The sequence below is a fragment of the Chionomys nivalis genome, chromosome 4 (genome assembly GCF_950005125.1).
Source record: "Chionomys nivalis chromosome 4, mChiNiv1.1, whole genome shotgun sequence".
NCBI classification, from domain to species: Eukaryota; Metazoa; Chordata; class Mammalia; order Rodentia; family Cricetidae; genus Chionomys; species Chionomys nivalis.
Genome location: NC_080089.1, coordinates 117890913 through 117916392, shown reverse-complemented (window position 1 = coordinate 117916392; position 25480 = coordinate 117890913). Strand labels below are relative to the sequence as shown.

The window sequence follows — 25480 nt, the reverse complement described above, 5'->3', positions numbered from 1 at the left end:
GGGGGAGGAATGAGATTACCATATAGAAATCATAGCCACTCCACAGTCGATGGACAGTCACCCTGGACACATGCTGAAGGAAAGGACATGTCTTTGATGGTCCCAAGGAGACGAAGTATCCAGGAATAACTCATCACAAAATGAAGAAAGACCCTGTCTTAGGGTTACTATTGCTGTGATGAAACCCCATGATCAAAAGCAAACTGGGGGCGGGGGAAGGACAGGGTTTATTTGGCTTACACTCCCAGCTAGACAGTTCACTGAGGGAAGTCAGGATAGGAACCTGGAGGCAGGAGCTGAGGCAGAAGCTGTGGAGGGTGATCTTACTGTTTTGCTCAGCCTGCTTTCTTATAAAACCCAGAACCATCATCCCAGGGATGGCCCCACCCACAGTGGTCTGGACCTCCTCCATCAACCACTAATCAAGAAAATACCCTACATTTTCTCAGTTGAGTTCCCCTCCTTTCAGATGCCTCTAGCTTGTGTTAAGTGGACATAAAACTAGCCAGGACAGACCCACTGGGAAAAAAATGCAAGACACCTCCCAGAAATACAGGCAGATGGAGCACTAGACACAGGCAGATGGAGCACTAGACACAGGCAGATGGAGCACAAGACCCTGCTCTTGACAAGTGTGAAACTTATTTGGTTATTGGTTTGTTTTTGAGACAGGGTCTCTCTGTATATCCCTTCCTGTCCTGGAGCTCACTCTGTAGACCAAGCTGGTCTTGAACTCACGGAGCTCCACCTGCCTCTGCCTCCTTTGTGCTGGGATTAAAGGTGTGCACCACCATGCCCAGTGAATGATGCATTTTATAGGGAAACTTTGCTGTCAACCCACAAAAATTAAATTAATTCCAGTTAAATTCCAGAAGGATTTGGGAAGGGAAGCAGCACACTGACCGTGTAAATTACACGAAAACATTATCCCGGCAAATTCTGAAAATGATCCATGAGAGAGATAGACTGTCCCCTCCATAATAAAGCAGTGGTCCTGGCATCTAGAACAGCACAGTCTAGAAATGGCCGCAGATACGTAAAGAAGTTGACTGCCGAGGAAGGCTGCATTGCAAAAGCAGGGAATGGGTCTCCAGGAAATGGCACTGGGACATTTAGGCTTAAAATATTTCCAGATGGACCCAAGATAGATTAAAAAAGAAAAGAAAAAGAGAACTTTTAAAATATCTCTGAAGCGAGGGTGGCCTTTGAACTCGGTCAGAACGCAAAGCTCGGTTGTTTCACAGAGCAAAGTCAGATTTCTACCCAGCAAAGAGTCTACGCCACCGCGGGGATAGTGCACTGCCCTGAAAAGAGAAGGCCAATTCCCTCAGTCCAAAGGAAAACTTTAGAAGTCCTTTAAAAAAAAAAAAAACCAACCACCCAGCTGTGATGGTTAACCTTTATTAACAGCATGACCGCATTTAGAATCATGGAGACAAATCTCAGGGAGCGTATCTGTGAGAAATCTTCTAGATCAACTGGGGTGGGAAGACCTATCCCAAGCATGGTCGGCACCATGTTAACTGTGGTCCCAGACTAAATAAAAAGGAGAAAGCTATCTATCCACCAGTGTACAACTCTCTCTGCTTCCTGAATGTGGGTCATGTGACCCACCACCTTCTGCTTGGATCACATGACCAGCCACCCCATGCTCTTGCCTTCCCTACCAGAGCTGGAATAAACCCTCCCTTCCTTAAGTGACTCTTTTCTGTCAAAGCAGTGAGACAAGTAATTAACACCCCGAACAAAACAGGACAAACGCAAACTTTCCTTTTCATTGTCTGTTTTTAAAAACGTTTTAAAACAGAGGCAGGGCTCCAGTGAGGTAAGAAAACATTAAGAAACTCACTGTTGGGGATGCAGGGCAGCTGGGCAGCGAGGGGGCCCCTCACAGTCACACACCTGTGCCTGTCCTTGGTCTCAGCACCAGGACCTCAGCAGAACATAGATACTGTTTCATGGTTTCTGTGGGCTCCTCCCCTGTTGAGTGGGGTGTGTCTGCTCAGCCCTCGTCCCCAACTAAAATCAACAATATATGTGTCACCTCATGGGAGTTCAGAGTTTTCACCAAGGTTGCTAAATGGTGGTCTTACGGTGCCAGCATCCTACGCCTGACAGTTCCCATAACAATTCATTGATCACTATTCACTTCCTTCTTTGAGGCTCACTGATGCTTCAGCAGCCCTGAAGGGCTCCCCGGATGAGGTCAAGCTCACTCTTTCTCAGTTTTCTCCCTTCTGTGTCTGAAGAGGAGGGCTACATGACACTACCCCTACCCCACCCCATGTGTGTGTGTGGCCCTGAGACCTTGCTCCAGCTGGATTGGGATGTGACTGAGGCCAAATGCCAAGACAAAGATCTGGAGAGGGAGAAGCCGGAGGGATTCAAGGCACTGAAGGCCTCGCTTTGTCTGACAGGGCGGTAATGGATATAACCGTGACAGAGGACAGACACCCTCTCCGAGCTCTCTGGCTAGGCTGTGGCTACTGCACGCCTTTGCTGTGGAGGGTTTCCCATCACTGCAGTCAGAGCACCGCCCTCAGCTTCAGCCTGGCAAGGATCTGGCTACAAGCTCCCCTAGACCAGCCCTGTGTCAGTTACTGCCCATCACTCTTTGAAGAGTCACTGTGGGGTGGGTCCCACACGCCCTTGGATAGCTAGCTGCCTTCTCTCCTATGGGCGGACGGGTCAGTCCTGTTGGAACCTTGGTGTCAGGCTCTGCTGCTAAGAATGGAGACAAAGGCTCCTCTCAGGTCTCAGTGAGGAGACAGAGTTGGACAGGCTGTAGCAGACACAAGAGACACAATAGGAGCCATTGTGTTGGCCCCAAGAAGAGACAGAACCCAGACCTGGATCCTGGCAGCTGGGGCCTTCTGGGCCCTAGCTTTGGGGGCCACAAGCCTCCTTCTAGGGCCAACACTACCGACTCAACTCGCCCAACTGACTTCTCCACAGATCACCCAGGTCAGACAGTGACGAGAGTCTGGGGTCAGACTGGAGTGTGGAACTGTCTTTCAGGTGTGACACAGTCATTGTCTGTCGGAGGTAAGAGCAGCCGTGATTACCCAAGGAGTCCCCAGTGGACGGTCAGGGAACCATGGCTCACAAGACTTATGAGCCATGCCCCCAGGATGAGGAAGCAGTTCACAGTTGTTGGGGGTGGGGGTTCCCCAGAGGTCTAAGTGTCCATGCTCTGGTAACCCCTCACCCATGTTCTTGTGAGCAACCCCAAGAAACTTAGGTGTGGGGGCTTCAGTGGAATCATTCTTTTACCCCCCCCTCTCTGGAGTGAATACCAATAGACTCCCCAGGAAACAGGAAACACGCGGGAGAAAAGCCCCTCCCACAGGGAAACATGGTGTGTCAGACCCAGCCCTTCCTTCCGGGCCTCTGAGTTTCCTAACAGGAGTCTGAGGGAGGCCGATAGCAGACAGACCTTGGTGAGCTGCATCTGGGGTTTGTGGCCAGCCGTGGGTCACCCAGCACCTCTGGTGGCCGTGCAGAAATGCACGTTCTGCAGCCTCACCGAGGTTTCTAGGAAGGTTCTGTCGGCCAGGTGGTTGTTTTCCTTGACCGCTGTCCAGCAAACTAGGGAAAGGTGGCATGATCCCAGCCCTGTGTCTGACCACACCGGTGACCTGTGTGTGCCTTGGCTGCAGAGGTTTCTGTCCCCACTAGCAGAATTTGGCAGCTGAGGAAGGGTCCCATGCTGCAGACCTGGAGATGAACAGTCGGGCTCTGTGCAGAGCAGGAAGCCATCCTGAGCACATTGCTGGAGCCCGGATTTGCAAGGGTCTGCTCCCGGTCTCAGGGCTCCAGGGCTTCCCTGCGAATGTCCCCTTCTGCCCCCATTACTGGCCAGCTCAATCGTGGCTGTGAAAAGGGAGTGAGCTCTGAGCCAGGCCAGCCAGGCTGCCTCTCAGTCCCCTGGCTGTGACCTTAGACAAGGAAGTTAATCTCTCTGAACCTCAATGGCCCCATTTTCTTTTCCACTAATAATTACTCGTGTGTGTGTGTATGTGTGTGTGTACATACCTATGCAATGTACAACAGTCTCTCTCTGATCAGACGTCTCCTCCTACCCAGCTCTGGGATTCCAAGCACTCACCACCACACTTGGCTTTTTACACGGAAGCCGGGAATTCAAACTCAGGTCTGCTCAGCAAGTGCTTTACCTACCGAGCTACCTCCCCAGCTGGCTCAAGCTGAGAACATGCATAAACATAGCGTCTCACCTGTAAGGTTTCCTTGGGGATGGTTTCAGTCTGTTCCAGAGATGCATTTGGTCTGGAACCTACTGTTTAACAAGTGCACACCCTCACCAGGTGCCTGTGTTAAATATATCCATAAACGCCAGCTCGCAGAAGTCATGGGACCAGTACACCATCTGACGTAGGCAGGGCCCCGAGACAGGCACTGGGACAAGAATCCAGTGGGAGGCAGTTTATCTGTGATCGAACCCCAAGAGCTTCAGCCCCTCAAGCTGTGTGGAACAGGCACACGGGGCATGTCTTGGTTTCCTTCCCCACTGCTGTGATAAAGAACCCCAACAAAAATAACCTAAGGGACAAAGGGCTCATTCTGGATCATGATTCAGCGGTACAGTCCATCATAATGGGGAGCCACATTTTAACTGTGGGCAGGATTTCCCTGGGCAGGGGATTCTGGAATGTATACAATAGAGAAAGTGAACCACTCGTTCTTACAGAGGACCTGGGTTTGATTCCCAGCATCCACATGGCAGCTCACAGCACCTGTGACTACAGTTCCAAGGGATACGATGCCCTCCTCGGGCTTTGGTGGCCAGCAGGCATACATTTGGTAAACATACGTTTACGCAGGCAGAACACTCGCACACATTAAAATAAAATACAGCAAAAACTTTTAAACAGTGGTAAACTGGTCTTTCAACAGTGGCATTGGGGGGAGGGGTCCTCATTTTGTAATTTGGGGAAAAACAGAATTTCCAGTAATTTCTGACATAGCCCGAAAAGTACTTCTGCCTTTTCTGGAATGTGTGTGTGTGTGTGTGTGTGTGTGTGTGTGTGTGTGTGTGTGTGGAAGGTGTGCATGCATGTGTGAATGCATGCATGTATAGAGGCCAAGGGTCATCTATGAATGTCTTCTACAGTTACTTTTTGAGACAGGGACTCACAATGAGCCTGGTGTTCACTGGTCCACCTGTCTGCCTGGCCCCACCTCCCCAGCCTGGGACTAAGGACAGGCCCTACTTGGCTGGGTCTCCTAGTGGAACCCTCTCTTCCCAGCTCCCACGCCTTCCTTCTCAGCAGGCATTTGTGGTTCTAAAATCAAAGTATTGATCAACTATAAAGTGAAGGGCTGAGACACATCATACAGTGTCACGAGCTGACTTTATCTAAAAGTAGATATAAGCATATACCTCTCACTAATAGACAAATTTGCTTTCCTCTTTAATAAATGGCAAAGTTTTATGTATATCTGAGAATTGTTATAAAACTTCTTCATCATTATTACCAGTAAATATTTCATTTATATACCTATTTTACATTCCTATATATCCAAAGTCACATGAATATTTCTTGGGTAAAACAGGGTCACAAATGGAATTCTGTTGTTGTTGTTGTTGTTGTTGGTATTGGTCAGGTTTTTTGTTGTTGTTCTGTTGCCTTTTGTTTGTTTTTAGATGTGTAAGGGTGTTTTGCCTACATCTATGTCTAGGGACCCTGGGAATGTCTGGTACCTGACAAGGCCCGAAGAGAGCATCAGGTCTCTGGGACTGGAGTTACAGATGTCTGTGAGCCACCATGTAGGTCCCGGGAACCCACCCTTGGTCCTCTGCGAGAGGAGCCAGTGTACCTAACTGCTGAGCCATCTAGCCAGTCCCTGAGAGGAAGATGTTTAAGAAACCCTGCTCCAGGGTACCACAGGATAAACAGACAGAAAAATGACAAGAACAGTTGCTTGATAATAAAGGCCAGCATAGTGAGGAGCGGGCATCCTGGCCAGGCAAAGCTTCACCTGGAACTCCCTGACCCCACCCCACTGCCCAACCACACCTACCTGCAGCAGGAAGTCAAAGAGGGCCAAACGTGCCCACTCAGCATGGTGGATGCCCTGGCACAGGCTCTGGCCTGGCCAGCTGCAGCCACTAGCCAGCAGGGCCTGGTACTGCAACCAGCCCAAGGCTAGAGAGTTCTGGTCCTCATCTGGGTCTCCTAAGTGCTGCACATCGGGTGCCCACCAGATGACGGGCCTCAGACCGCCATCCGTGTAGCGGTAGGGCAGAAGAGGGCTGTGGAAGCTCCGGGCTACAGCAGGCAGGCTCCGTCGGAGTCCCAGTACACGGTCCACGTGGAAGGCTAGGACTTCATGCAGGTCCCTGGGCCTCTTGATGAGGCCGCAGAGGCCCTGGGAGCAGAGCTGGCTGAGCCTGAGAGGAGACATGTCCTGGAAGGTACCCATAGCAGATAGTCCGACCTGCAGCACCTGCCCGTGGGCGGGAACCCTGGCTTTGCCCACCACCTCCCCATGGGCCAGTAACCAGAGAGTCTGGACGTCGTGTTCTGTGAACCACGGTGGAACCTGCTCCCCGGCTGCAGCACTGGCCAATGACCCGGGGGTCTCAGTACGGCACCACAGGGACCTCTGCAGCTCCTCAGCAGTACCAGGCCACCAGTGAGTCCCTGGACCTGAGGTGATACCCTCAGTCTTCCCGCCAGTCAAGACTCTGTCCTTGGCTCCTGGCAGAGAGCTCCCAGCCAAACTCAGTGCAGCGGTTTTTCTCCATGCCTGGAAAGTTGCCAGGCTGCTCACTGGGAGTGGCCTAACCAGGGTGTCTGTCTTACTCTGACTCTCTTGGACAGGACCACCATGCTCAGGCTGGTCCAGGTCTGTGCCTCCTGCATCTCTGACCTCGTTCTCCTGCACATGATGTTGGGCACTGAGTGTTGGACCTCCTGGCCCAGCGACATCTCTTCTGACCCTCAGTGCGTGTCTGCTTCTGTCCACTCGCACTTTGTGGCTTTGCTTCTCGGCACAGACCAAGATGGAATCTCTGGGCAAAGCCCCGCCTTTTCGGAAGCCCAGGTTTCTTGCCCGCTGCCTCTGGCTAGAGTTCAAAGTCTGCCAAATGTTGGGCTCAGGCATGCCGATTTTCCCCTGGGGCTCCATGGGACCAAGTCTGGGGGTGGATGCTGGATGCTCCGGAGGGAGGTGAGTGACAGTCACTGCAGACAGGATCATCAGGAGGCAGAATGCCATCACTGACTGTTTCTTGCCACGAAGCCTTCTCCAGAGCCAAGACGCCTGAGGATAGGGTAGCAAAGAGAGCATGAGAGCTGGGAAAGCCACCAACTTCAAACCACAGAACAGTAAAGACTGTTGAACAGTGCATAAGGGGCAGGAAGCAACAGCAGGACACCTAGCTGCCCCACAAGGGGGAACGTGACAGCCCGGCCAACTGTCCCTCAGCTTCAGAGCTTGGCTTGCTTCTGAGCCAGGCTTCACTGATCGTTACAGACAGGCCTGGGCTTCTCTGGGTTAGCTGCCACAGTGATTACCATGCCTCCCCGCAGACTCCGTCCACATCCACGTGTCTCCCCTCACCAGCTAGTGCCGACCCCGTTCCTTTCCATTCTGTGGTCTTTATGACCATTCCAAACACGCATACAGATAAAGCATCCACAGAAGTCCAAGTCTAAGAAAATCAGAGCACAAAGAGCAAGCAGGTTTCTCGGCCCTGTGGGAGGTCCAAGGACCACCCACCTCCATCCAGGTCTATTAAGGTGAGCATCCAAACTACCTGGGCTCCCACAAAGCCATTACGTGCAATAGGATCAAGAACCCATTGCCATTGTTCTTCAGTTCTCAGTAGTCCTCATTGTCCGTTATGTTCAGCGAGACCGGTTTTGTCCCATGCTTTTTCAGACCCCGGCCAGCTGGCCTTGGTGAGTTCCCGATAGAACATCCCCTTTGCCTCAGTGTGTGGGTGCACCCCTCACAGTCCTGAGTTCCTTGCTCGTGCTCACTCTCCTGCTCCTCCTTTGGATCGTGAGACTTCAGTCCAGTGCTCCAATGTTGGTTGGGAGAGGGGGAGGGAATGGGAGGTGGTGGCGGGGAAGAGGCAGAAATCTTTAATAATTAAATAAATTAATTAATAAAAAAATAAAATAAACATTTCAAGGAAAAAAATAAAAAAAAATAAAAAAATAAAAAAAGAATAACCACAATTTACTGACGGTCGATAACTGTGTGAAAATAATTGTAACAGTTACCAATGTGTTTGAAAATACAAAAATAAAAAGCAATTCTGATAAGACTAGAGAAAAAAAAATCTGTGACTCAAAAATTTTAAGAATAAAAAAAAAAAAAGAAAAAAGAAAATCAGAGCAGTGGGCTCAGCTGTGGAGAGCACATACTGGACCTGAGTTCAGTTCCCAGCACCCACGCTGGGCAGCTCACAGGTGCTTCTAACTCCACTAGCATGAGATCTGGTCCCCTCTTCGAGCCTCCATGGGGTATCCATACTCACACAGAAACACACATAAATACATACACACACATAAAATGAGATAAATAATTAATTTTTAAATTATTTTTATTTCATTTGCATTGGCATTTTGCCTGCATGTATGTCTATGTGAGGGTGTCAGATCTTGGAGTTAGAGACAGTTGTTAGTTGCCATGTGGGTGCTGGGAATTGAACCCGGGTCCTCTGGAAGAGCAGTCAGTGCTCTTAACCACTGAGCCATCTTTCTAGCTCTTAAATCTTTAAAAAATAAAAAATGCAGAAAATTGGAGGGAAAACCCCCTTCTCCATGCAGGAAGTCATGGCCCTAATCTGGGGGTGTGCCACACAACATTCTGGTGAACATCCAGTGTGCCCTTCCCTGCAGAGACATCTGAGAATGTCTATAATGACACCAAGAGGAGTTGTGGGGCCCCACTTCCCACCATCCCTTGCCATGGTATGGGAACGCCTTTAACCATCAGAACAACCAGAGAAATTGGGGCTAGGTAATTCGTATTTTAAAGTGGAGAGCAGGAAGGCCAGGGCCAGATCACAGATGGAAATATTCAGATAGCACTGAGAGAGGAGACGAACCCATGAGAACGTTTGTTTGGATTCTTCTTCTAAAATCAAATCAAAACAAATAATGCATTTTCAAGTTGAATTCATAATCTGTGTTCTCAAAGGGCTGGATACCCCCAGGAATAATAAATCCCCTTCTATGATGGGCTGAGAAAGTGGGCTGTTTGGGTCCTGCTGCAGTGGCCTTACTTGGCTTCAGGAAACCTGGGGGAGTTGGCAGTGGTACAGAGGGAGGCTCAGATGGCCGTGAGCAGATTCGCTGCAGGGCCACACATGAAACTTCGGGAAGACAAAAGTGATTGTGAAAAGGCAAGGAGAGTCTGCGGTGGAACCTGAGCTGACCTCCCTGCCGCTCTCCTGCCGATTCTCAATGACCTGTGTGCTCCTGGTCCCGAGAGGATTGTTCTCTGCCTGGCTCAGCAGCGGCTCTCCTCTCAAATCCTCAGCCACTACCTGCCACCAGGATGCCTTTCAGTTCCTGCAAGGAACAAGCCATGAGCCAATAGCTATGTCCTCCCAGAGCTGCAGAAGAGAGGGAGGGCCACAAACCCCACGGCCCAGACACCCTGGGCCCAGGTCTGAGCTTCCAAAACTATGGACAATGTGCAAGACTCACATCTCTGAACCTGTGACTCAGAAGATGGAATGGGATTGCGGCTCCCTCCAAGGGCCCACGTGAGGGTTAAGTGAATCAAACTACACAACAGGACCGCTGCACCCTTCTCGTGAGTGTTGGGGTCACCGCTGTACCCTTCCCGTGAGTGTTAGGGTCACTGTTGCACCCTGTCTGTGAGTGTTGGGGTCACCGCTGCACCCTTCCCGTGAGGGTTGGGGGGGTCACCGCTGCACCCTTCCCGTGAATGTTGGGGTCACCGCTGCACCCTTCCTGTGAGTATTGGGGTCACCGCTGTACCCTTCCTGTGAGTGTTGGGTTCACCGCTGCTGTCTCCTGTTGCAGTTTGATAGGTGCCTGCATTTCAACACTCAGTTCCCAGCAGCTGGCGCTCTTCAGAAAGTTGTGGGACCTTTACCAAGTCTTGATGGAGGAAGGGAGTCACTGAGAATGGACCTTACGGTTTGACAGCTGACCCCCACTTCCTGTTCTCTCTTAACTTCCCGACTGTGGGTGCACAGTGACCAGGTGCCTCATGCTTCCGCTGTCATAGTTTTTCTACCAGGATGGACTGACTACCTCCCTCCTCAAACCGTGAGTCAAATCAGCCCTTCCTCCTTCAAGCTGCATCTTGAGAAAAGTAACACATGCCTCCACATTCCAGACAACTCCTTATCTTTCGGGTCTGAAAACCAACCCCTCAGGTCTGGGGACATTGTACGATCAGGATACCCAAGGCAGAGGCATAAGAGGAAGTTTTTTTATCCTAAAACCTCAAGCATGGGCTTGGAGCAGGCTACCTGGCAGGGCCCAGCAGAGGTTCTGTCCAAAGATGAGAGGGGTAGGAGACAGTGTCGGGCAACAGCGTGGGGGAGAGTGAGCAGAGAAGGCAGGGGCCAGGGGCATGAATATAGGGGACCAAAACAGAGATGTAGTCCCTGGAGGAGGATGGAGGTGCCTTACGAGCTGGGCCTTTCATTATATTTTCTTAATTCTTATTTCGTGTTGTATGTGTGCATAAGCATGTAGATGTGTCATATGAGTGTGTGTGTATCTAAGTGTGTAAGTCCTGTGTGTGTATATTTGTGTCTGTGTCCTGTGCTACAACATGTGTGTGTTGTGTGTGTGAGTCCAGTGTCACAGTATCCTGTGCGTTTAGTAAAAGTCAGCTCTGAATCTGACGTCAGTCATTTCTAAAGCTCTGCCAAACCTTGGTTCCTGACCGTTGTCCCCTTCTGACCCCTCCACCCGTTACCACCGACCACTGACTCATCGCTGCCCTGACAGGGGCTGGCAGAGAGTCCAGAATGTGGAGATCCTGTGCCATCTTCCTCAGGTTCAGCTAAGTAACTGCCAAGACAAGACTGAACGGGTGAGAAGGGACGCATGAGTTGACTTTCGAGACTCAGATTAAAACCACATGTCACCATGTCACTCGTCACGGTGACTGTGGGGCTCTGCTGCCCTTGTTCCCCAAAGCCAGACCCCAGGCAGGGAACACGGCATGGGCGTGGTCCAGCCACAGAGACACCAGGCGCATAGAGACCCTCTCCTGACCTCATCTGTGGGGCATCGGGAAGTCGAGCTGTCCCTTCCCCTGTGGGCTGAGTCCCAGGCAGGGCCACCAGCTGGCCAGGCTCCAGTGCTCAGCCCCTGGGGGGATTGTGGTTTTCTCTCCACAGCAACAGCGCCAAGGCAGGAAAGGGCTTTCACCCCTATAATTTCTAGCTCAGCCAATTTAAAGGAAGGAAAGCTAAGGAGTGGAAACTAAACGTTCACAATATCCAATTAGAAACTCCAGGATCTGACTCCTTCCTCTCTGGGCTTATTTGAGAGGCAACGTCAGATGCAGTTTCTTATAAATTATGTCGTACTCTAAACAAAACCAGAAGAACCAGGCAGGTTCTGCACTTCTCGATTGTTCCAGAACAAGCTCCACATTCAGGCTGGAGCCCAGAAAGTGGCCACCATCTGGCGAAGCTGGTGAAATGGCTACGCCCGTTAACAGCCGCTGAGTACCCACATGCCCTGCGCCAGGCTCTCTCCACACCCTACCATACCCATACTGTGACCAGAGAGATCCAGACCACAGGAGTGAAGAACTGTCTTCAAATCACCTGACTCGTATGTGGCAGGCAGGATTTAATTGTTTTCCAAGACCCACCACAGAATGGTGGGAAGACTTCAGGCCCTGAAAAGCAGAGGTGAGTATATAGAAGGCCCAAACATGGGAATGCCACCGTCATGGGTGTCTTCAAAGAGCGGCCCCTCACACAGCTCCTTCCCCAGGTCTCATGATGCCTCGACTTCACACAGCTCCTTTCCTATCCCTCATGCAACTTGCTGCTGCTTCACAGCCTCTCTCCAAGCTTCCCAGGGATGCTTCCTGTGACTGCACACAGCCCTCTCTCCTAATCGTCACGGAACCTGCGCTGGAGACAGCTCGGTGACTCTGAAGAAACACCAGCATAGACTTCAGCAGCCGAGAGAGTCACCTGTGGCTATCTCGCCCTGAGTGCTCCCAATTGCCCAGTCTGGTCTGATCTCAGAGGGGCTGGGCCTGGTTACCTTTCGGATGGGAGACCAACTTAACCAGATAGTCTAGGGGCATTTGAATAAGCAAGTCAGAATCTAATGAACTTTCATCCTCGGCATCCAGAAGTGACAACCAGAGGATATGGCCAGAGACCAGGAGGGTGAGGGTGCTAGGCGCTGCTCTAGAGAGCAAGAGGGCTGGAAATGGACTCTGCCATGACCCAACGTCCTCTAACCCAGAGCCACCCAGAACTGAAGCAGATCACACCTGAAACCTCAAGTGTTCTCATAACTGGGTATGGTAGCCTCCAGCTATAATCTCAGCACTGAGAGGCTGAGGCAAGGGGGTTGCTGCGCATTTGAGGCCAGCCTGGGCTACAGAATGAGAGAGACTGTTATAAACAGAGACTGTTCTTTTGTTTTCCGGCTGCCCAGACCCGAATAACCACACAGAAATAACATTAATCACAACACTGTTTGGCCAATGGCTCAAGCATACTCCTACCTAGCTCTCACATCTTAAATTAAGCCATTTCTGTTAATCTGTGTATCACCACGAGACTATGACTTTCCAGTAAGATTCTGGTGTCTTTCTACTTCAGAAGCTACATGGCGTCTCTTTGACTCCACCTACTATCTCTATATATCTTTGTTCAGATTTCCTGTCTGGCTTTACTCTGCTAAGTTATTGGCCAAAATAGCTCTATTCATCAACCAATAAAAGCAACACACATACAGAAGGATATCCCACATCAGACTGTCTCAAAGTAACAAGCCCAGGAGCCTTGCCTTCCTAAGACAACTACAATGTGTGTCTTTTTCAGAAGCCCTGGAGAAGTAGGGCTCCTTGCTGTCTGTGGTCTCCCCGAAGTCCCCAGCACAACCCAGGTTGTGTACAGCATCAGCTAACTCAAGCATGCACTCTGCCTTGATCAGCTAAGAACTTCTGTGACCACAGAGCCAGGAAGCCACTCTGTGGGTAAAGGCACCTACTACCAAGCCTGATGACCAGAGTTCAATTTTCAGGGTTCACATGGTAGAAAGCAAGACTCAACTCCCACAAATTGTTCTCTGACCTCCATACACACACACACACACACACACACACACACCATGGCTTATGTCTGTCCACACACAGTCACCCATGCAATAAATGTATATCTTTATTATTTATTTTGTGTGCATGAGTGTTTTGTCTGCATGTATGTATGTGTAATATGTTCATACTTGGTGTCCAGGTATGGAGGCCAGACGAGGACACTGAATCTCCTGTGCCTGGAGTTAGAGATGGTTGTGAGCTAGGTCCTCTGGAAGAGCAGACAATGCTCTTAACCACTGATCCATCTCTCTGGCCCCTAACATTTTTTTGAAAGAACTGAACTTCCTGGGCTGATATGATTCTAGAGAACCTTGACCCCAAAACCACACTCCATGACAAACCTGATCATCAAAATCTTTGTCTGATCTCCATGCTGTTTGACAGGTGCCCTCTCTGGGCGGGGCCACCTGTCTCACCTCACACACAGGCTCAAAGTAGGCTGCCCAGTCCCAACTTTGCTACATCCTTGCTGTGTGACCTTGGGCCTCAGAAGTCTTCATCCATCCAATGGGATAATGGCAGTATATTGTGGAATATTATTTTGACTAAGCAAAGATGTGCTATGCTACATTTGCTTATGCTGAGGAATATTGCTTTAACTGTGTAAAGATGTGTTACATTTGTTTGTAGCACATTTGTTTAATTATGTAAAAATGTATTGCATCTGTTTCACCTTGCCAGCCTAAGGCACCTGATTGGTCTAAAACGAAGCTAAGTGGCCAATAGCTAGGCATGAGGTGGATAGGCAGGGCTGCTGGACAGAGAGAATAGGAAGAGAGAGACGCAAGAGAGAATGGGGGACATGCCTGGTGCCAGAAGCTTCTCTTTGTCTCACTGACTAGAGACTGCCTGACTTCTTGCCCCAGATATGTCCCTTATTCTCTCTTCCTTCTCTCATTCTTCCTCTTCTTCCTCGAGCCTAGATTTCTCCTATTTATCCTTTCTGCCTGCCAGCCCTGCCTAGCCTTTCTCTGCCTAGCTATTGGCCAGTCAGCTCTTTATTAAACCAATCAGGTTCCTTAGGCAGGCAAGGTGAAACAAATCCAACACATCCCTACATAACTAAACAAATGTAGCATAAACAAAAGCAACATGCGTTTACATAGTTAACAAAGTAATATGTTGCGGGAGCTCCTTCCGCTCCTTCAGCCAATAGCCGCTGAGATACCAGCCCATTGGGGCGTGGTCTCTCTCCCTTTAAAAAAGCGGACACTTCCCTCTGCTTGCTCTCTGGCTTCCCTTCCTGATTGCGCAGAGGGCTGTTGTCTGGGAAGGTGATCTGTAAGTTTTTCCCCCTTAAATAAATAACCATTCTGTTAATCATAATTTCAAACTGGTGTGGGATTGCTTGTGACTTACGCCTTCAGTAATATTCTGCAACATGAACAAATGTAACACATCTTTGCCCAGTTAAACAAATATTCCACAACAGCAGTAGAGTGGCCCATTGTTGAAATTGGGAAACCAGCCTTTCCTAAGACAAGCACTATTCCCAGGGAAAAGAGCCATCAAACATAAGATGAATGAAGGAAGTTGGAGGGATGGCTCAGTTGGCAAACTGCTTCCCTTGGTTGTAGGAGGGATTGCAGTGGTGCCCAGCTGTAATGAGGCAGAGACAGGAGGGTCACTGGAGTATCCTGGCCAGCTGGTCTAGCTGAACCAGTGAGCTCCAGGTTCACCGAGAAATCCTTTCTCAAAACATAAGGTAGTGATTGGAGGAGGCAGATGGTATCCACCTCTGGCCTCCAACACACACACCCATGCACACACATGCACACCTATACACACAATTGCATGGTAGTGATAACATGAGGGGAAATGAATGTGACATGTCATTCATAAAAATCAGATCACTCAGTACAAAACATTCAAAGCGAAGTGTGACCCACAGTCAAATTCCATGGGGTCCGATAGTGGTACTGTCACTTTGGCCATGACCGTGATTTTGAAGCAATGCCTCTGGAAATGCCTCACGACAGCAGCCCTGGACTTCACTGTGGAAGGTGAGCCCTCTGCCTGCTCATGAGAGGACGGTGTCTGCTGATGCCAGGTTCCAGTCTTCACCTGACTGTACAGTGGGGCTTGGTGGCCCACTGGTCCTGGGAACCTCTCCTCACAGACTCAGCTGTAGCATCATTTTATTCTGCTCACAGGAGCACCACTGTGGTGACACCAGAGGCCACTTGGAATGTTGGAGGTCCATCATCTGTTAGAAATTTCCTCTGTCTGCTACACGTTTTGCTCTTAAATGCCAGGAATTGGGGCTGGGGTGGAGCAGAATGAAAATTGTGACTGAAAAATGGCATGTTGCTTTCTGGCTGCTGCCTCCAAATATTTCTACTTTCTGGCTGCTCAGAGGCCCAGACACAGAGTCAGAGGGGGGCCAGGCTGTCTTCCAGGCACAAATCTCCCCCCTTTTGAAGAAACTCAGGATAACAGGAGATAACCCAGCTCCCCGTCTCTGAAGTCGCCCCAGCCTCCAGCAGGTCAAGGACTTCTTTCTACAGGACTGGACAAAGTTTGTGAACCAGACCTGTGGGCCAGTTCTGGCCTGCAGATGTGTTTTGGTTGGCCTGAAGTGTTTAAAATCAATCTGAGCTGATGCCGAGAAACCCATAAAAACATTCATATTTGCAGCTTCTCTGGGCAAGGGGGGAGGAGGTAGCAACAGACACACTAGAGCCTACGTCCCCGCAGCTGGAGTGGAACGTGGCTCCCCTGCCCATAATAGGGTGGCTGGTACCAGTGCCTGTGTAGCATGCACACACATGCGTGCACGCCATCTCCCAACACTCTTGCCTTTGCCCCCCCCCCCCCTTTCTGATCCCAGCAGCCTGGTCCGCGGGCCATTCCGTGCAGTTATCCGCCTGCTCAGGGCTGCCGTGTCCAGTATGAGAACCACCAGCCTGGACTCCACACTTGAGTCCAGCAACACCAGCTTTTTGTTCCTGAGTACGCTGGCCGCAACCAAGGCCACATTCAAAGGCCGCATTTGCCACCTGTGAGTGGCAGCTACAGTGTTAGACCCACAAAAGAGAGAACTTCCACAATCTAGAAAATCCTGCCAGGCAACTCTGGGGGAACTGGAATGTGAGAGGTGAGAGCCCTTAGCCAGCCAAGCGCTTGCTGTCCCTTAATGCAAGAGGCTGAGGTCGGAGGGAGAGTCCAGGGCCAGCCTGGGTATCAAGAGGAAAAATAAGAGAAAGGCAGAGGTGGAGAGGGGAGAGGAAAGTGGGGAGCGGAGGAAAGGGGAGGGGAGAAGAGAGAAGAGGATATTTGCACCTTTGTACCTGTGCCATACTGTGCTGGGCACTGTGGGAGGAATCAAACACATTAGGCTGCCACCTTCCAGGAATTCACCGTCTAATTTGGGGGAAAGGCAAAGTTAAGATGATGTAGAAAGAAGCCTCCAATGCAGCGTTTGCTTCTTATTCCGAGGCTGGGTCGGTGGCCACGGCCTCTACCCACACCTGTCCGTACCAGAGATTCACAGAAGGCACAGGCACCAGGCGTCATGGCACGACTCCACGGTGCCACCAACGAGCTAAGAAAACTAACGCAGCTGCAAACAGTGCAAAGCTGGGTTGATCCTGCAGTTGAGCAAGGAGCTGGGCCAGGACAAAGGACAACACCTCAAAGCGCAGGTCTGGGAAATGTGAAGAACCCGGTGAGCCCAGTCAGGGCAACCGAAAGGGACATTTGCAGACTGGTAGTCGCCAACAGCAGAAACCAAGGGGAGGATTAAATTCGAGCTCAAACCATGGTTTATGTCTGACTGTAAAAAATGGAAATGCTTCTGGAACGGTCTGAGGTGTTGACCTGGGAAAAGGCGCATCTAGCGGTGAGAAGAGGTGGCATTTGTGCCTAGAGACTCACCTTGGATCCCTGTAACTCGGCTGATACTCAGATTTGGTGAACCTCTAGCCACTGATCTCTAAAATGGGCCCAGTGATCATAGCCTATGCATCCAAAGGGTGAAGGATTCAATAAGATAATAAGAAATCTTGAAATCTCAGCATTTTAGAAGAATTGTAACATTACGTTGAAGTGATGTAATACAATAAAGCCCTGCATGTCTGTCCTTACAGCTGTGGGACATGGTCCTGCCATGGCCAACATGGCACCCAGTGTGCTGTAGAAGCTAGTTGAAGAGTCTTTTGCTTTTGCTGTTTGTTTTGGTTTTTAGATGTGTTTGTGTTCTGTTTGTTGGTTGGTTTTACTGTTTGTTTGAGGCAGGTTCTCACTATGTAACCCAGACGGCCTTGAACTTGAATTCTGCCTTAACCTCTGTGCTGTTTAGTATTATGTTGGCTTTACAGAAACTTAAGTCATTTGGGAAGAGGGAACCTCAATTGAGAAAACACTCCCTGTGGTTTGAATAAGAATGATTCCCATAGGTTCATGTATTGAGTAAGAATGATTCCCATAGGCTCATGTATTGAGTAAGAATGATTCCCATAGGCTCATGTATTGAGTATAAGAATGATTCCCATAGGCTGACACTCCCTGTGGTTTGAGTAAGAATGATTCCCATAGGCTGACACTCCCTGTGGTTTGAGTAAGAATGATTCCCATAGGCTCATGTATCTGAATGCTTAGGGAGTGGAACTATTTGATAGGATTAGAAGGATTAGGAGATGTGGCCTTGTTGGAGGAAGCATGTCACTGGGTGTGGGCTTTGACGTCTCTCTACCTGAGGGTGAGAATGTAGTGCTCAGCTATACTCCAGCACCTGCCAGCCACCATATTCCCCCATGATGTCCATGGGCTCTGAAGCTGTGAGCCTGCCCCCAGGAGAATGTTTTATTTCATAAGAGTTGCCGTGCTATGGTGTCTCTCCACAGCAATAACACAGTGATGCCCACCAGACTGACCTGTTGGCATGACTAGGTGCTTTTCATAATTAGTGACCTATGTGGGAGGTCCCAGCCCATTGTGGGTGGTCCCACCCCTGGGCTGCTGGTCCTGAGTGCTATAAGCAAGCAAGCTCGGCAAGCTATGAGGAGCAAGCCAGTAAAGAGCGTTCCTCCATGGCCCCTGCTTCAGTTTCTGCCTCCAGGTTCTGCCCTGTTTGAGCTCCTGCCCTGATGTCCCTCACAGGGGACCGTGACATGGAACTATTGACTGGAATAAATCCTTTTCTCCTCAAGTTGTTTGCAGTCATGGTGTCTCACCACAGCGATAAAAACCCTGACTGAGACAGTCTCTCAAAAGCTGGGGTTACCACCATCAGGACAGATGTACTTACTTATCATGTCATTTCTGGTGACCCAGGAGTGGAGGCCCTTTCAGGCAACGTGGCTTCTGATTCTCCCAGTGACCATTTCCCACTGACATGTAACATAGAAACAGTTTCTAAAGCTTCCTAAAATCAGAGAGTATCTGTTCTACCTAATGAAGCCATGGATAGGGACCTTCTGAATAGAGAAATTAAAGATTGCTGATGATCAAATGGGCTGATTAAAATGCGCTAGTAAAAGTAAACTAACGCCCATGTCCCTGTGAATATGCTAAGCACATCAAACCAGCGGGCTTTCAACACTAACGCCCATATCCCCTCCTCCACTGCTTTGGGTTCTTCTTTACCATTGTGGGGAAAGACTTCAGGGCCAATATCAAAGCAGTTGTCTCTACTCCATCCCCTTCTTCCTGGGAGTCACTCTGCTTGGTGCCCTGAGGGACAAGGCAGTCCCAGCGGCCAAACCAGGCCTTCTTTGCTGTCTTGCTCCCATTGACTGTGTGCGACTGTGTGTGACTGTGTGCGACTGTGTGTGACTGTGTGCTTACATCATGCGGAGGAGATTCTTGCTCCTTACAGTACAGTGTTACACAGTCCTACCTGCAGGCACTGTGATCTGCAGTGGAAACTGAGCTGGGGGTTAAATGTTCACAGACTAACCCCAGGAGGAGCAGAGTCTGAATCCAGAAGCCACCTTCTGAGCCCCTCACACTCTAAAACTATACCGAGGAGGGTGTCGTGAGAGGCTAAGCCCTGGATCACTGCCACAAGGCACAGGGAATGTCATAGCGGAGCCAGGAACTGCTCCTGGCTCCCACGCGTGACTAGGCAAGGTATCGCAGCACTTAGCCAGCCATACCTGCTCTCAGGGGAGAGGAGCGATTTTAACTGGTGTTTCTGAAGGAAAGGACACAATAGCATTTTTGTAGTTGCCACGGGATCTGGGGAAAAGTGGGGGTGGCTGGCCATCAGGGCCAATTGGACGAATGCCGGCAGAAAGTCTGCTGTGCAGAGGCCAAAGGAAGCTCCTGCAATGCCCACGAAGAAGCCTTGCGGTGGCCAGTGCCTGAGCAGGGTCCAGGTCCCCAGGACGCACATACTGAACCTCTGTGTGGGGAACAGAGCTATTCTGTCCTGGAAGAAGAGTGTGACCCACCTTCCCTCCCTTGGAATCTGCTGGGTACCCACATGGCCCCTGCACAGCATCCCAGCTCGACTCTCAGACTCAGCTCCCCTGAATTCAAGAACACCTACAACCTCACACAACCTGAGCCCCTCTCAGGCCCTTGTAGCCAGTCTTACACCTCGGCTTCTGAAAAGCATTCTGTGAGGTAGGCAGCCAGTGCCCCTGCTGCTGCTCTCCAGGGAATCCCTGCCCAGAGACTCAAAAGAGACCCCAGAACAGGCAGGGTTCCACACAACAAGGAGGAATTGCTTGAGAAAGGTGATAAAAATGAGATATTTGTCAAAGCACAGCTGGGTCCCATGAAAGCTTGGTCTTCATCATCAAGTTGACTGGATTTGGAATCTCTGGGGGTGTGAGAGAATTTTCAGAAAGGTTTAGCTGAGATGGGAAGACCTACCTGGATAAGGGGAGCACCATCCCATGGCCTGGGGCTCTAGACTAACTACAGAGAAGAAAGCAAACTGGTCACCACCGTCCATCTCTGCTTCCTGACTGGATGCTATGTGATGTGAACAGGGCCAGAAGCTCCTGCTGCCATGCCTCCCCTGATGGACTTCACCTTCAAACCGTGAGCCAACGGAGACCCCTCTTTCCTCAACTTGCTAAGTATAAGTATCCTATCATAGCTGTGGAGAAAAAAAAAAAAAAAAAAAAAACTACAGCTGGACTCCAAAGGAGGATGTTGGATAATTGAGTCGGGAAGAGAAGCAGCAAGATTTAAAGGAACTTTGTCAGAATTGTGTCCAACTCTACATTCATTAAAATTCTTTTTTAATTAACTGTACTTTGAATCCTACAAGGAAAGCCCAGACAGACAGAAGGAGAACTCCAGAAACTGTACAGACCAGGAGACAGGGGCCACAAGGCCACACCCTGCTCCATACTGACCATACAGACCATCCCAGACACAGGCCCCTTCCCGACAAGGCCTGCCACAGAGCACATCTCTGAGCTTCATAGAAACCACACCCATTGCTCTTAGCACCCCTTACCTCCCTTCCATAGCCCTCTCCTCTCCTTCCTTCTGGGGTCTACAAGTTTTCCTAAGAGCCCCATGCTGGACTCCTTCCTCTCCTTTGGGGAAAGGATGCAAGGAGGCGCGGACTCTGTGTTTTGAAATTATCATCCTCTGCCATTGCAGAACTCAGATACCTCGGATGTGCCTCCAAGCATCTTTAGGCACCAAGTCAACTTCGTATTCCTTGCCGGAAACTTGAGGGTCTCCTTCAGCCCACAGCCTGAAAAGTCACCTCAGCATGGTAGGACAGAGCCTAGACTGGAGACAGATGGAGTTAAGCTTCTCTTGCTGATACTACCTCCTTAGCCGGAGCACGAAGCCCAACCAGTTCAGAGCAGCAAGTACCTTAGCCCGGAGCCTCCACCCACAGCACACCCTCAGGCTGCCCCCCCCCCCGCATCTCACAAGGAAAGGGCTATCCACAGAGCCAGCCCCCCCCCCCCCGCATCTCACAAGGAAAGGGCTATCCACAGAGCCAGCCCCCCCCCCCCCCGCATCTCACAAGGAAAGGGCTATCCACAGGGCCAGCCCCCCCCCCCCCCCCCCGGCATCTCACAAGGAAAGGCTATCCATCCACAGAGCCAGCCCCCCCCCCCCAGCATCCCACAAGGAAAGGGCTATCCATCCACAGGGCCAGCAGGGCCCATCTCCACGTCTCCCTCTCATCCGCTTCTCCCCAGTCCCAGGCCTTCCACCGTTGTTAGCCAGTTCTTAGCTGATGGCATTTCTGGAAAAAATCACTACCCAACTTGGCTCCTAAGCACAAAGCCACAAACAAACCTGCCGCCCCAGTCAAGACGGGGTTTGAATTCTCTGGATGGTGCTAGAAGAGGATGTTAGCCCATTGCAAGCAAACACCTTCCAAAGTCAAACAAAAACTGCCCACAAGTAAACAGCATATGGCATAGCCCCTTCCAGCGGCCACTTAGGAGAAACCCAAGTCCATGGCCAGCAGCAGGGGAGTAGGCTGCAGGCTGCAGCAGTTGTCGGTAAGGCCCACCCTCCAGCAGGGGTAGCTAGCTGGACCTGCTTGGAAGCCAGGAGGTGTAGAGTCAGGAGACTGTACAGGCATCAGAAAGGCAGCACTAGAGACATGAATAATAGCAATCTCAAGTATTACCGGAAGTGTTCCCCTTCTGCTTGTAAAAGACCAACTCGGAAGACAAAGAGAGAAATATCACTTAGCCTGGTTCTGAAGGACAACGGACTTTATAGAACTTTGGCCACTAAGATGGCTGAGGGGTTAAAGACACCACCATGCTGAGTTCAATCCCCAGAATCCACACAGTGGAAGAACAGACTCCTAAAAGTGGTCCATGACCAGAGACCACTAACACCCCTCAGAGAACATGGCTGTGGCTCATACTTTTTGGATGGCAGGCTTGCTCCTGAACCAGGAATCCAGTAAAATCCGAGTTCTTACCCCACACCTCCAGCCATGCCTCTTTCAGACTTAGATTTCATGTTCATAAGGCCTGGAGAGAGGCCAAATAGAAGCCTCAGCATCCCGTGAGCCCCAGCCCCCGCTGCTCAGACCTCACATCTGCTCCCACACTGACCTACTTCCTACGAAAAACTCTCAGAATTCCTGGCCCATCGGTCAGCTTCCCAAGAAGCATCTGTGAGGAGTGCCCATCTGCCCCCCCAGTCCCCCCCCCCCGCAAAACCTGAAGAGAAAGAGGTTCCTCAGGGGGCTCACAGAGCAGACAGGGACACTCCCACTTCTCCCCCTGGAACCCTTGGCTGCAGATTGTGAGAAGCAAAATGTACCAGTCTGCCTTGAGGGTTAACATCAGTGCCTCAGCTAAAGCCACGTGGGCAGATTTTCAAATTCTTGGTGTCTGTGAGGTTGGGAAAGAATCAAATCCACAGAGGGATTCCTCGGAGCAAACAGCTCCTGCACAACTGCTCTATAGTCCCTGTCCAGCAGGTAGGGAGGGGAGGAACCCGCGGCTCCAGAGGCTCCCGCCCATCGGGTCTGCCTTGGGTTCTCCTCTCCACCAAAGGGTTGGTCAGCAAGCATTTTACTTAGATGCCTGTTCAGCTACGGGGTGTGTGTGTGTGTGTGTGTGTGTGTGTGTGTGTGTGTGTGTGTGTGTGTGTGTGTGTGTTGGGGGCGGAGGGGCCCTTGACGAATCCTTTATCACTACCCTCTTCCAAGAACGTCCCCAGTTCTGAGCAGAAAGGAAAGTCAAACGGCCAATGAGAAAGCTTGAGGGATAACTGTGCCCTGGGATGCCGCGTGTGCAAGCCGTGCGCCACTTCGAGGCCGCGTGCCCTGGTGCCCACCGCCCCATCCGGCAACTCCTACCATGTCTCCGCGTTACTCCAGCAGGTTCCCAAGCTCAGCCTGCCGGCAGTCTCATCCCTGGAGCTCAGACTTTCCAGGCTGCGCTGGGCTCGGGTCCACACCTTTCCCGCCGCCAGATCGCAGGAGGGGGGCGGGAAGGGCACATAGTAGGATGCTCCCCGTGTGGGTTTGTGGGGTCCTGCTGCCGCGAGGCGCCTCCAACCGCTGCGGACCTTTTCAGAGTTTGCAAAGCCCCAGCCCAAGGCGCCGTCCAGCCTCCCCAATCCCCAGAAAACGCAGGAGGGGGAGGCCCCTTTCACAATAAAAGCCCTACCCGCTTCAGGCCAGCCGCAGCCGCCTGGAGCGAGGGCCCTGGTGCTGGGAAGGAAAGGGTCCCCTGCCGCCCCGTGCCGGGTTCAGCGCCGGGGCTGGGTGTAGCCGGGGCTGGGTGTAGAGGAACCCAATCGCGCCTCTAAGGTGTGCGGGTACAACCCAGTGGGCGGGGCTCGGCGGGGAGACAGGTCTGTTACTGGACCTCTCTGCTTGCTTTGGGCACAGAGCCCAAAGGCAGTTTGGGAGGCAAATCCGTTAACCACTGAAGGTCATTAACTATGAACAGACCCTCATTCAAGAAGCCAGAATAAGAAATCAACACTGGATACTGACCTGGCCACTGATAGTCGCTTTGTGTGCCCGGTGCCAGCTTCAGTGGGGCCAGATTTTAGATCCCTCCCTGGAACTGGAGTTACAGGTGGTTTTGAGCTGTCACGTGAGTGTACTGGGAATCAACCCAGGTTCTTTGCAAGAGCAGCCAATGCTCTTAAATGCTGAGCCATCTCTCCAACCCCACCCCATGAACTTTAATTAACTTGCTGTAATCTGGAATCAGCTGGGAAGAAGTCTCAATTGTAAAGCAGAAGTGTGAGCAAAATAAATCCCTTTTCCTTGATGCAGCTTTCGTCAGGGTGTTTTGAAAACAATGACTTGATGTGATAATCTCATGCACTTTAAGTTACATTTTATTGTGTGTGTGCGTGGGTGTGTGTCTGAAAATGTGTGTGAAAATGTGTCAGAGGACCACCTGCTGGACTCTGTCTTCTCCTTCCACCATGTGGGTCCCATGTGTGCAAGGTCATCAGGCTTGGCAGTAATCATTTACCTGCTAAACCATCTCACCACCCCAATTGTGATATTTTTATATTTTAATTTTACTCCAGTATTCTTAATGGTGATCTCAAGTTAACTCGATTTCACTGCTACCTACTGATGAATAAAGTCTGAAGAACCTGTGCTAACAAATGGGACAGATGAGCTGAAATGACTGCTCTTCACAGAGGACCACTGACTCCCAACGGATTGCAGCTTCAGCAGATCTGATGTGCCCTCTTCTGACTCTCACCAGGCATGGGCACCAAGCTTCCAGATTGGCGGGTGAGGTTGGGTTCATCCAGACTGGTCCCAGAGCAAAAGTACAAGAAATGCTTTTAAACAAAGCCTAGAAGGGAGTGACACCCTTACGGGCCTTCATTCCACACAATGTTTTGGGCTTTGATTTAGCTGTGGGTCCCCCAGTCCTGGTCTCAGAGGAGGGGAGACAGAACACAGTTTGAGACAATGAGCATACACGACCCCACAGTCTAGACCCTTCAACAAGATCTATAGGCTTGTGCTTAGACCATCTATCTTCACAGTCAGGCTGCTTCCACCTCTACCTTGGGCATCTTGAGGGCACTAACTGAATTAGCCCTACCCTCCTGCTGCTTTCTGCCAGGTGACAGCTCTGAGGAATTCTTGTGACCACAGTCCTTACCTCATACTGCACATGGCTGCTATTTGTGGCAGCAAATGCAGCAAGTGCCTCTGCAACTTGGATTTTGAAAATCCCGCAAAGCCTAGATGTGAAGACTTGGTCCCGGGGTAGTGTTGTTGGGAGGGAGTAGAACCTTTAAGAGATGCGCCTCTATGGTTCTTTGGTCACAGGGTGTGCTCTCAAAGGGGATGTGGGACTGTGGGCCTCTCCTCTCTTTCTGTGGTCCCTAGCTTGTGAGCCCGTGCTTCTAACCAAGCCATGCTGCCTCGCTACAAGTCCAAAGCCACTGATCGTGAGCTGTACCCTCCAGAATCCTTTCCCTTTCTAAACTGTCTCTAGGATTTTGTTACAGTAACAGTCAGGGTTAACTGAGAAGGGGAGATGAATCTTGAATGTGGGTGGCACCATCCCATGGGCTGGGATCCCAGGCTGAATGAAAAAGGTAGAAAGATTGGTATAGAGCTCATCCATCCAGGCATGCTAGCTCACGCTTGTATCCCAGTACTTTGAAGGCTAAGACAGAATAGTGCAAGTTCAAGGCCAGCCTAGCTACAAAGTGAAACCCTGTCTCCCAAAGGGGGTGGGTGAGAGGGGCACTAGTGGATTAACCAAAACTA

At 50.7% G+C, this 25480-nt stretch overlaps 1 protein-coding gene across 4 annotated transcripts in view; it reads right to left on the bottom strand.

Annotated features, from left to right (window-relative positions):
- Nucleotides 1–23344, bottom strand: part of Gask1a (golgi associated kinase 1A) — a 33708-nt gene extending 10364 nt beyond the window's left edge. For all 4 annotated transcript variants that reach the window (XR_009056995.1, XM_057767115.1, XM_057767114.1 and 1 more), the window contains exons 1-2: nucleotides 23075–23344; nucleotides 6043–7287 (exon numbers count right to left, since the gene is read on the bottom strand). Coding sequence is in view for 3 of the 4 variants with exons in the window: in XM_057767115.1 (XP_057623098.1) it covers nucleotides 6043–7287; nucleotides 23075–23077 (1248 nt within the window). In the remaining variant the exon portion in view is untranslated. The remainder of the gene's footprint in view (nucleotides 1–6042; nucleotides 7288–23074) is intronic.
- Nucleotides 23345–25480: the final 2136 nt, after the last annotated feature.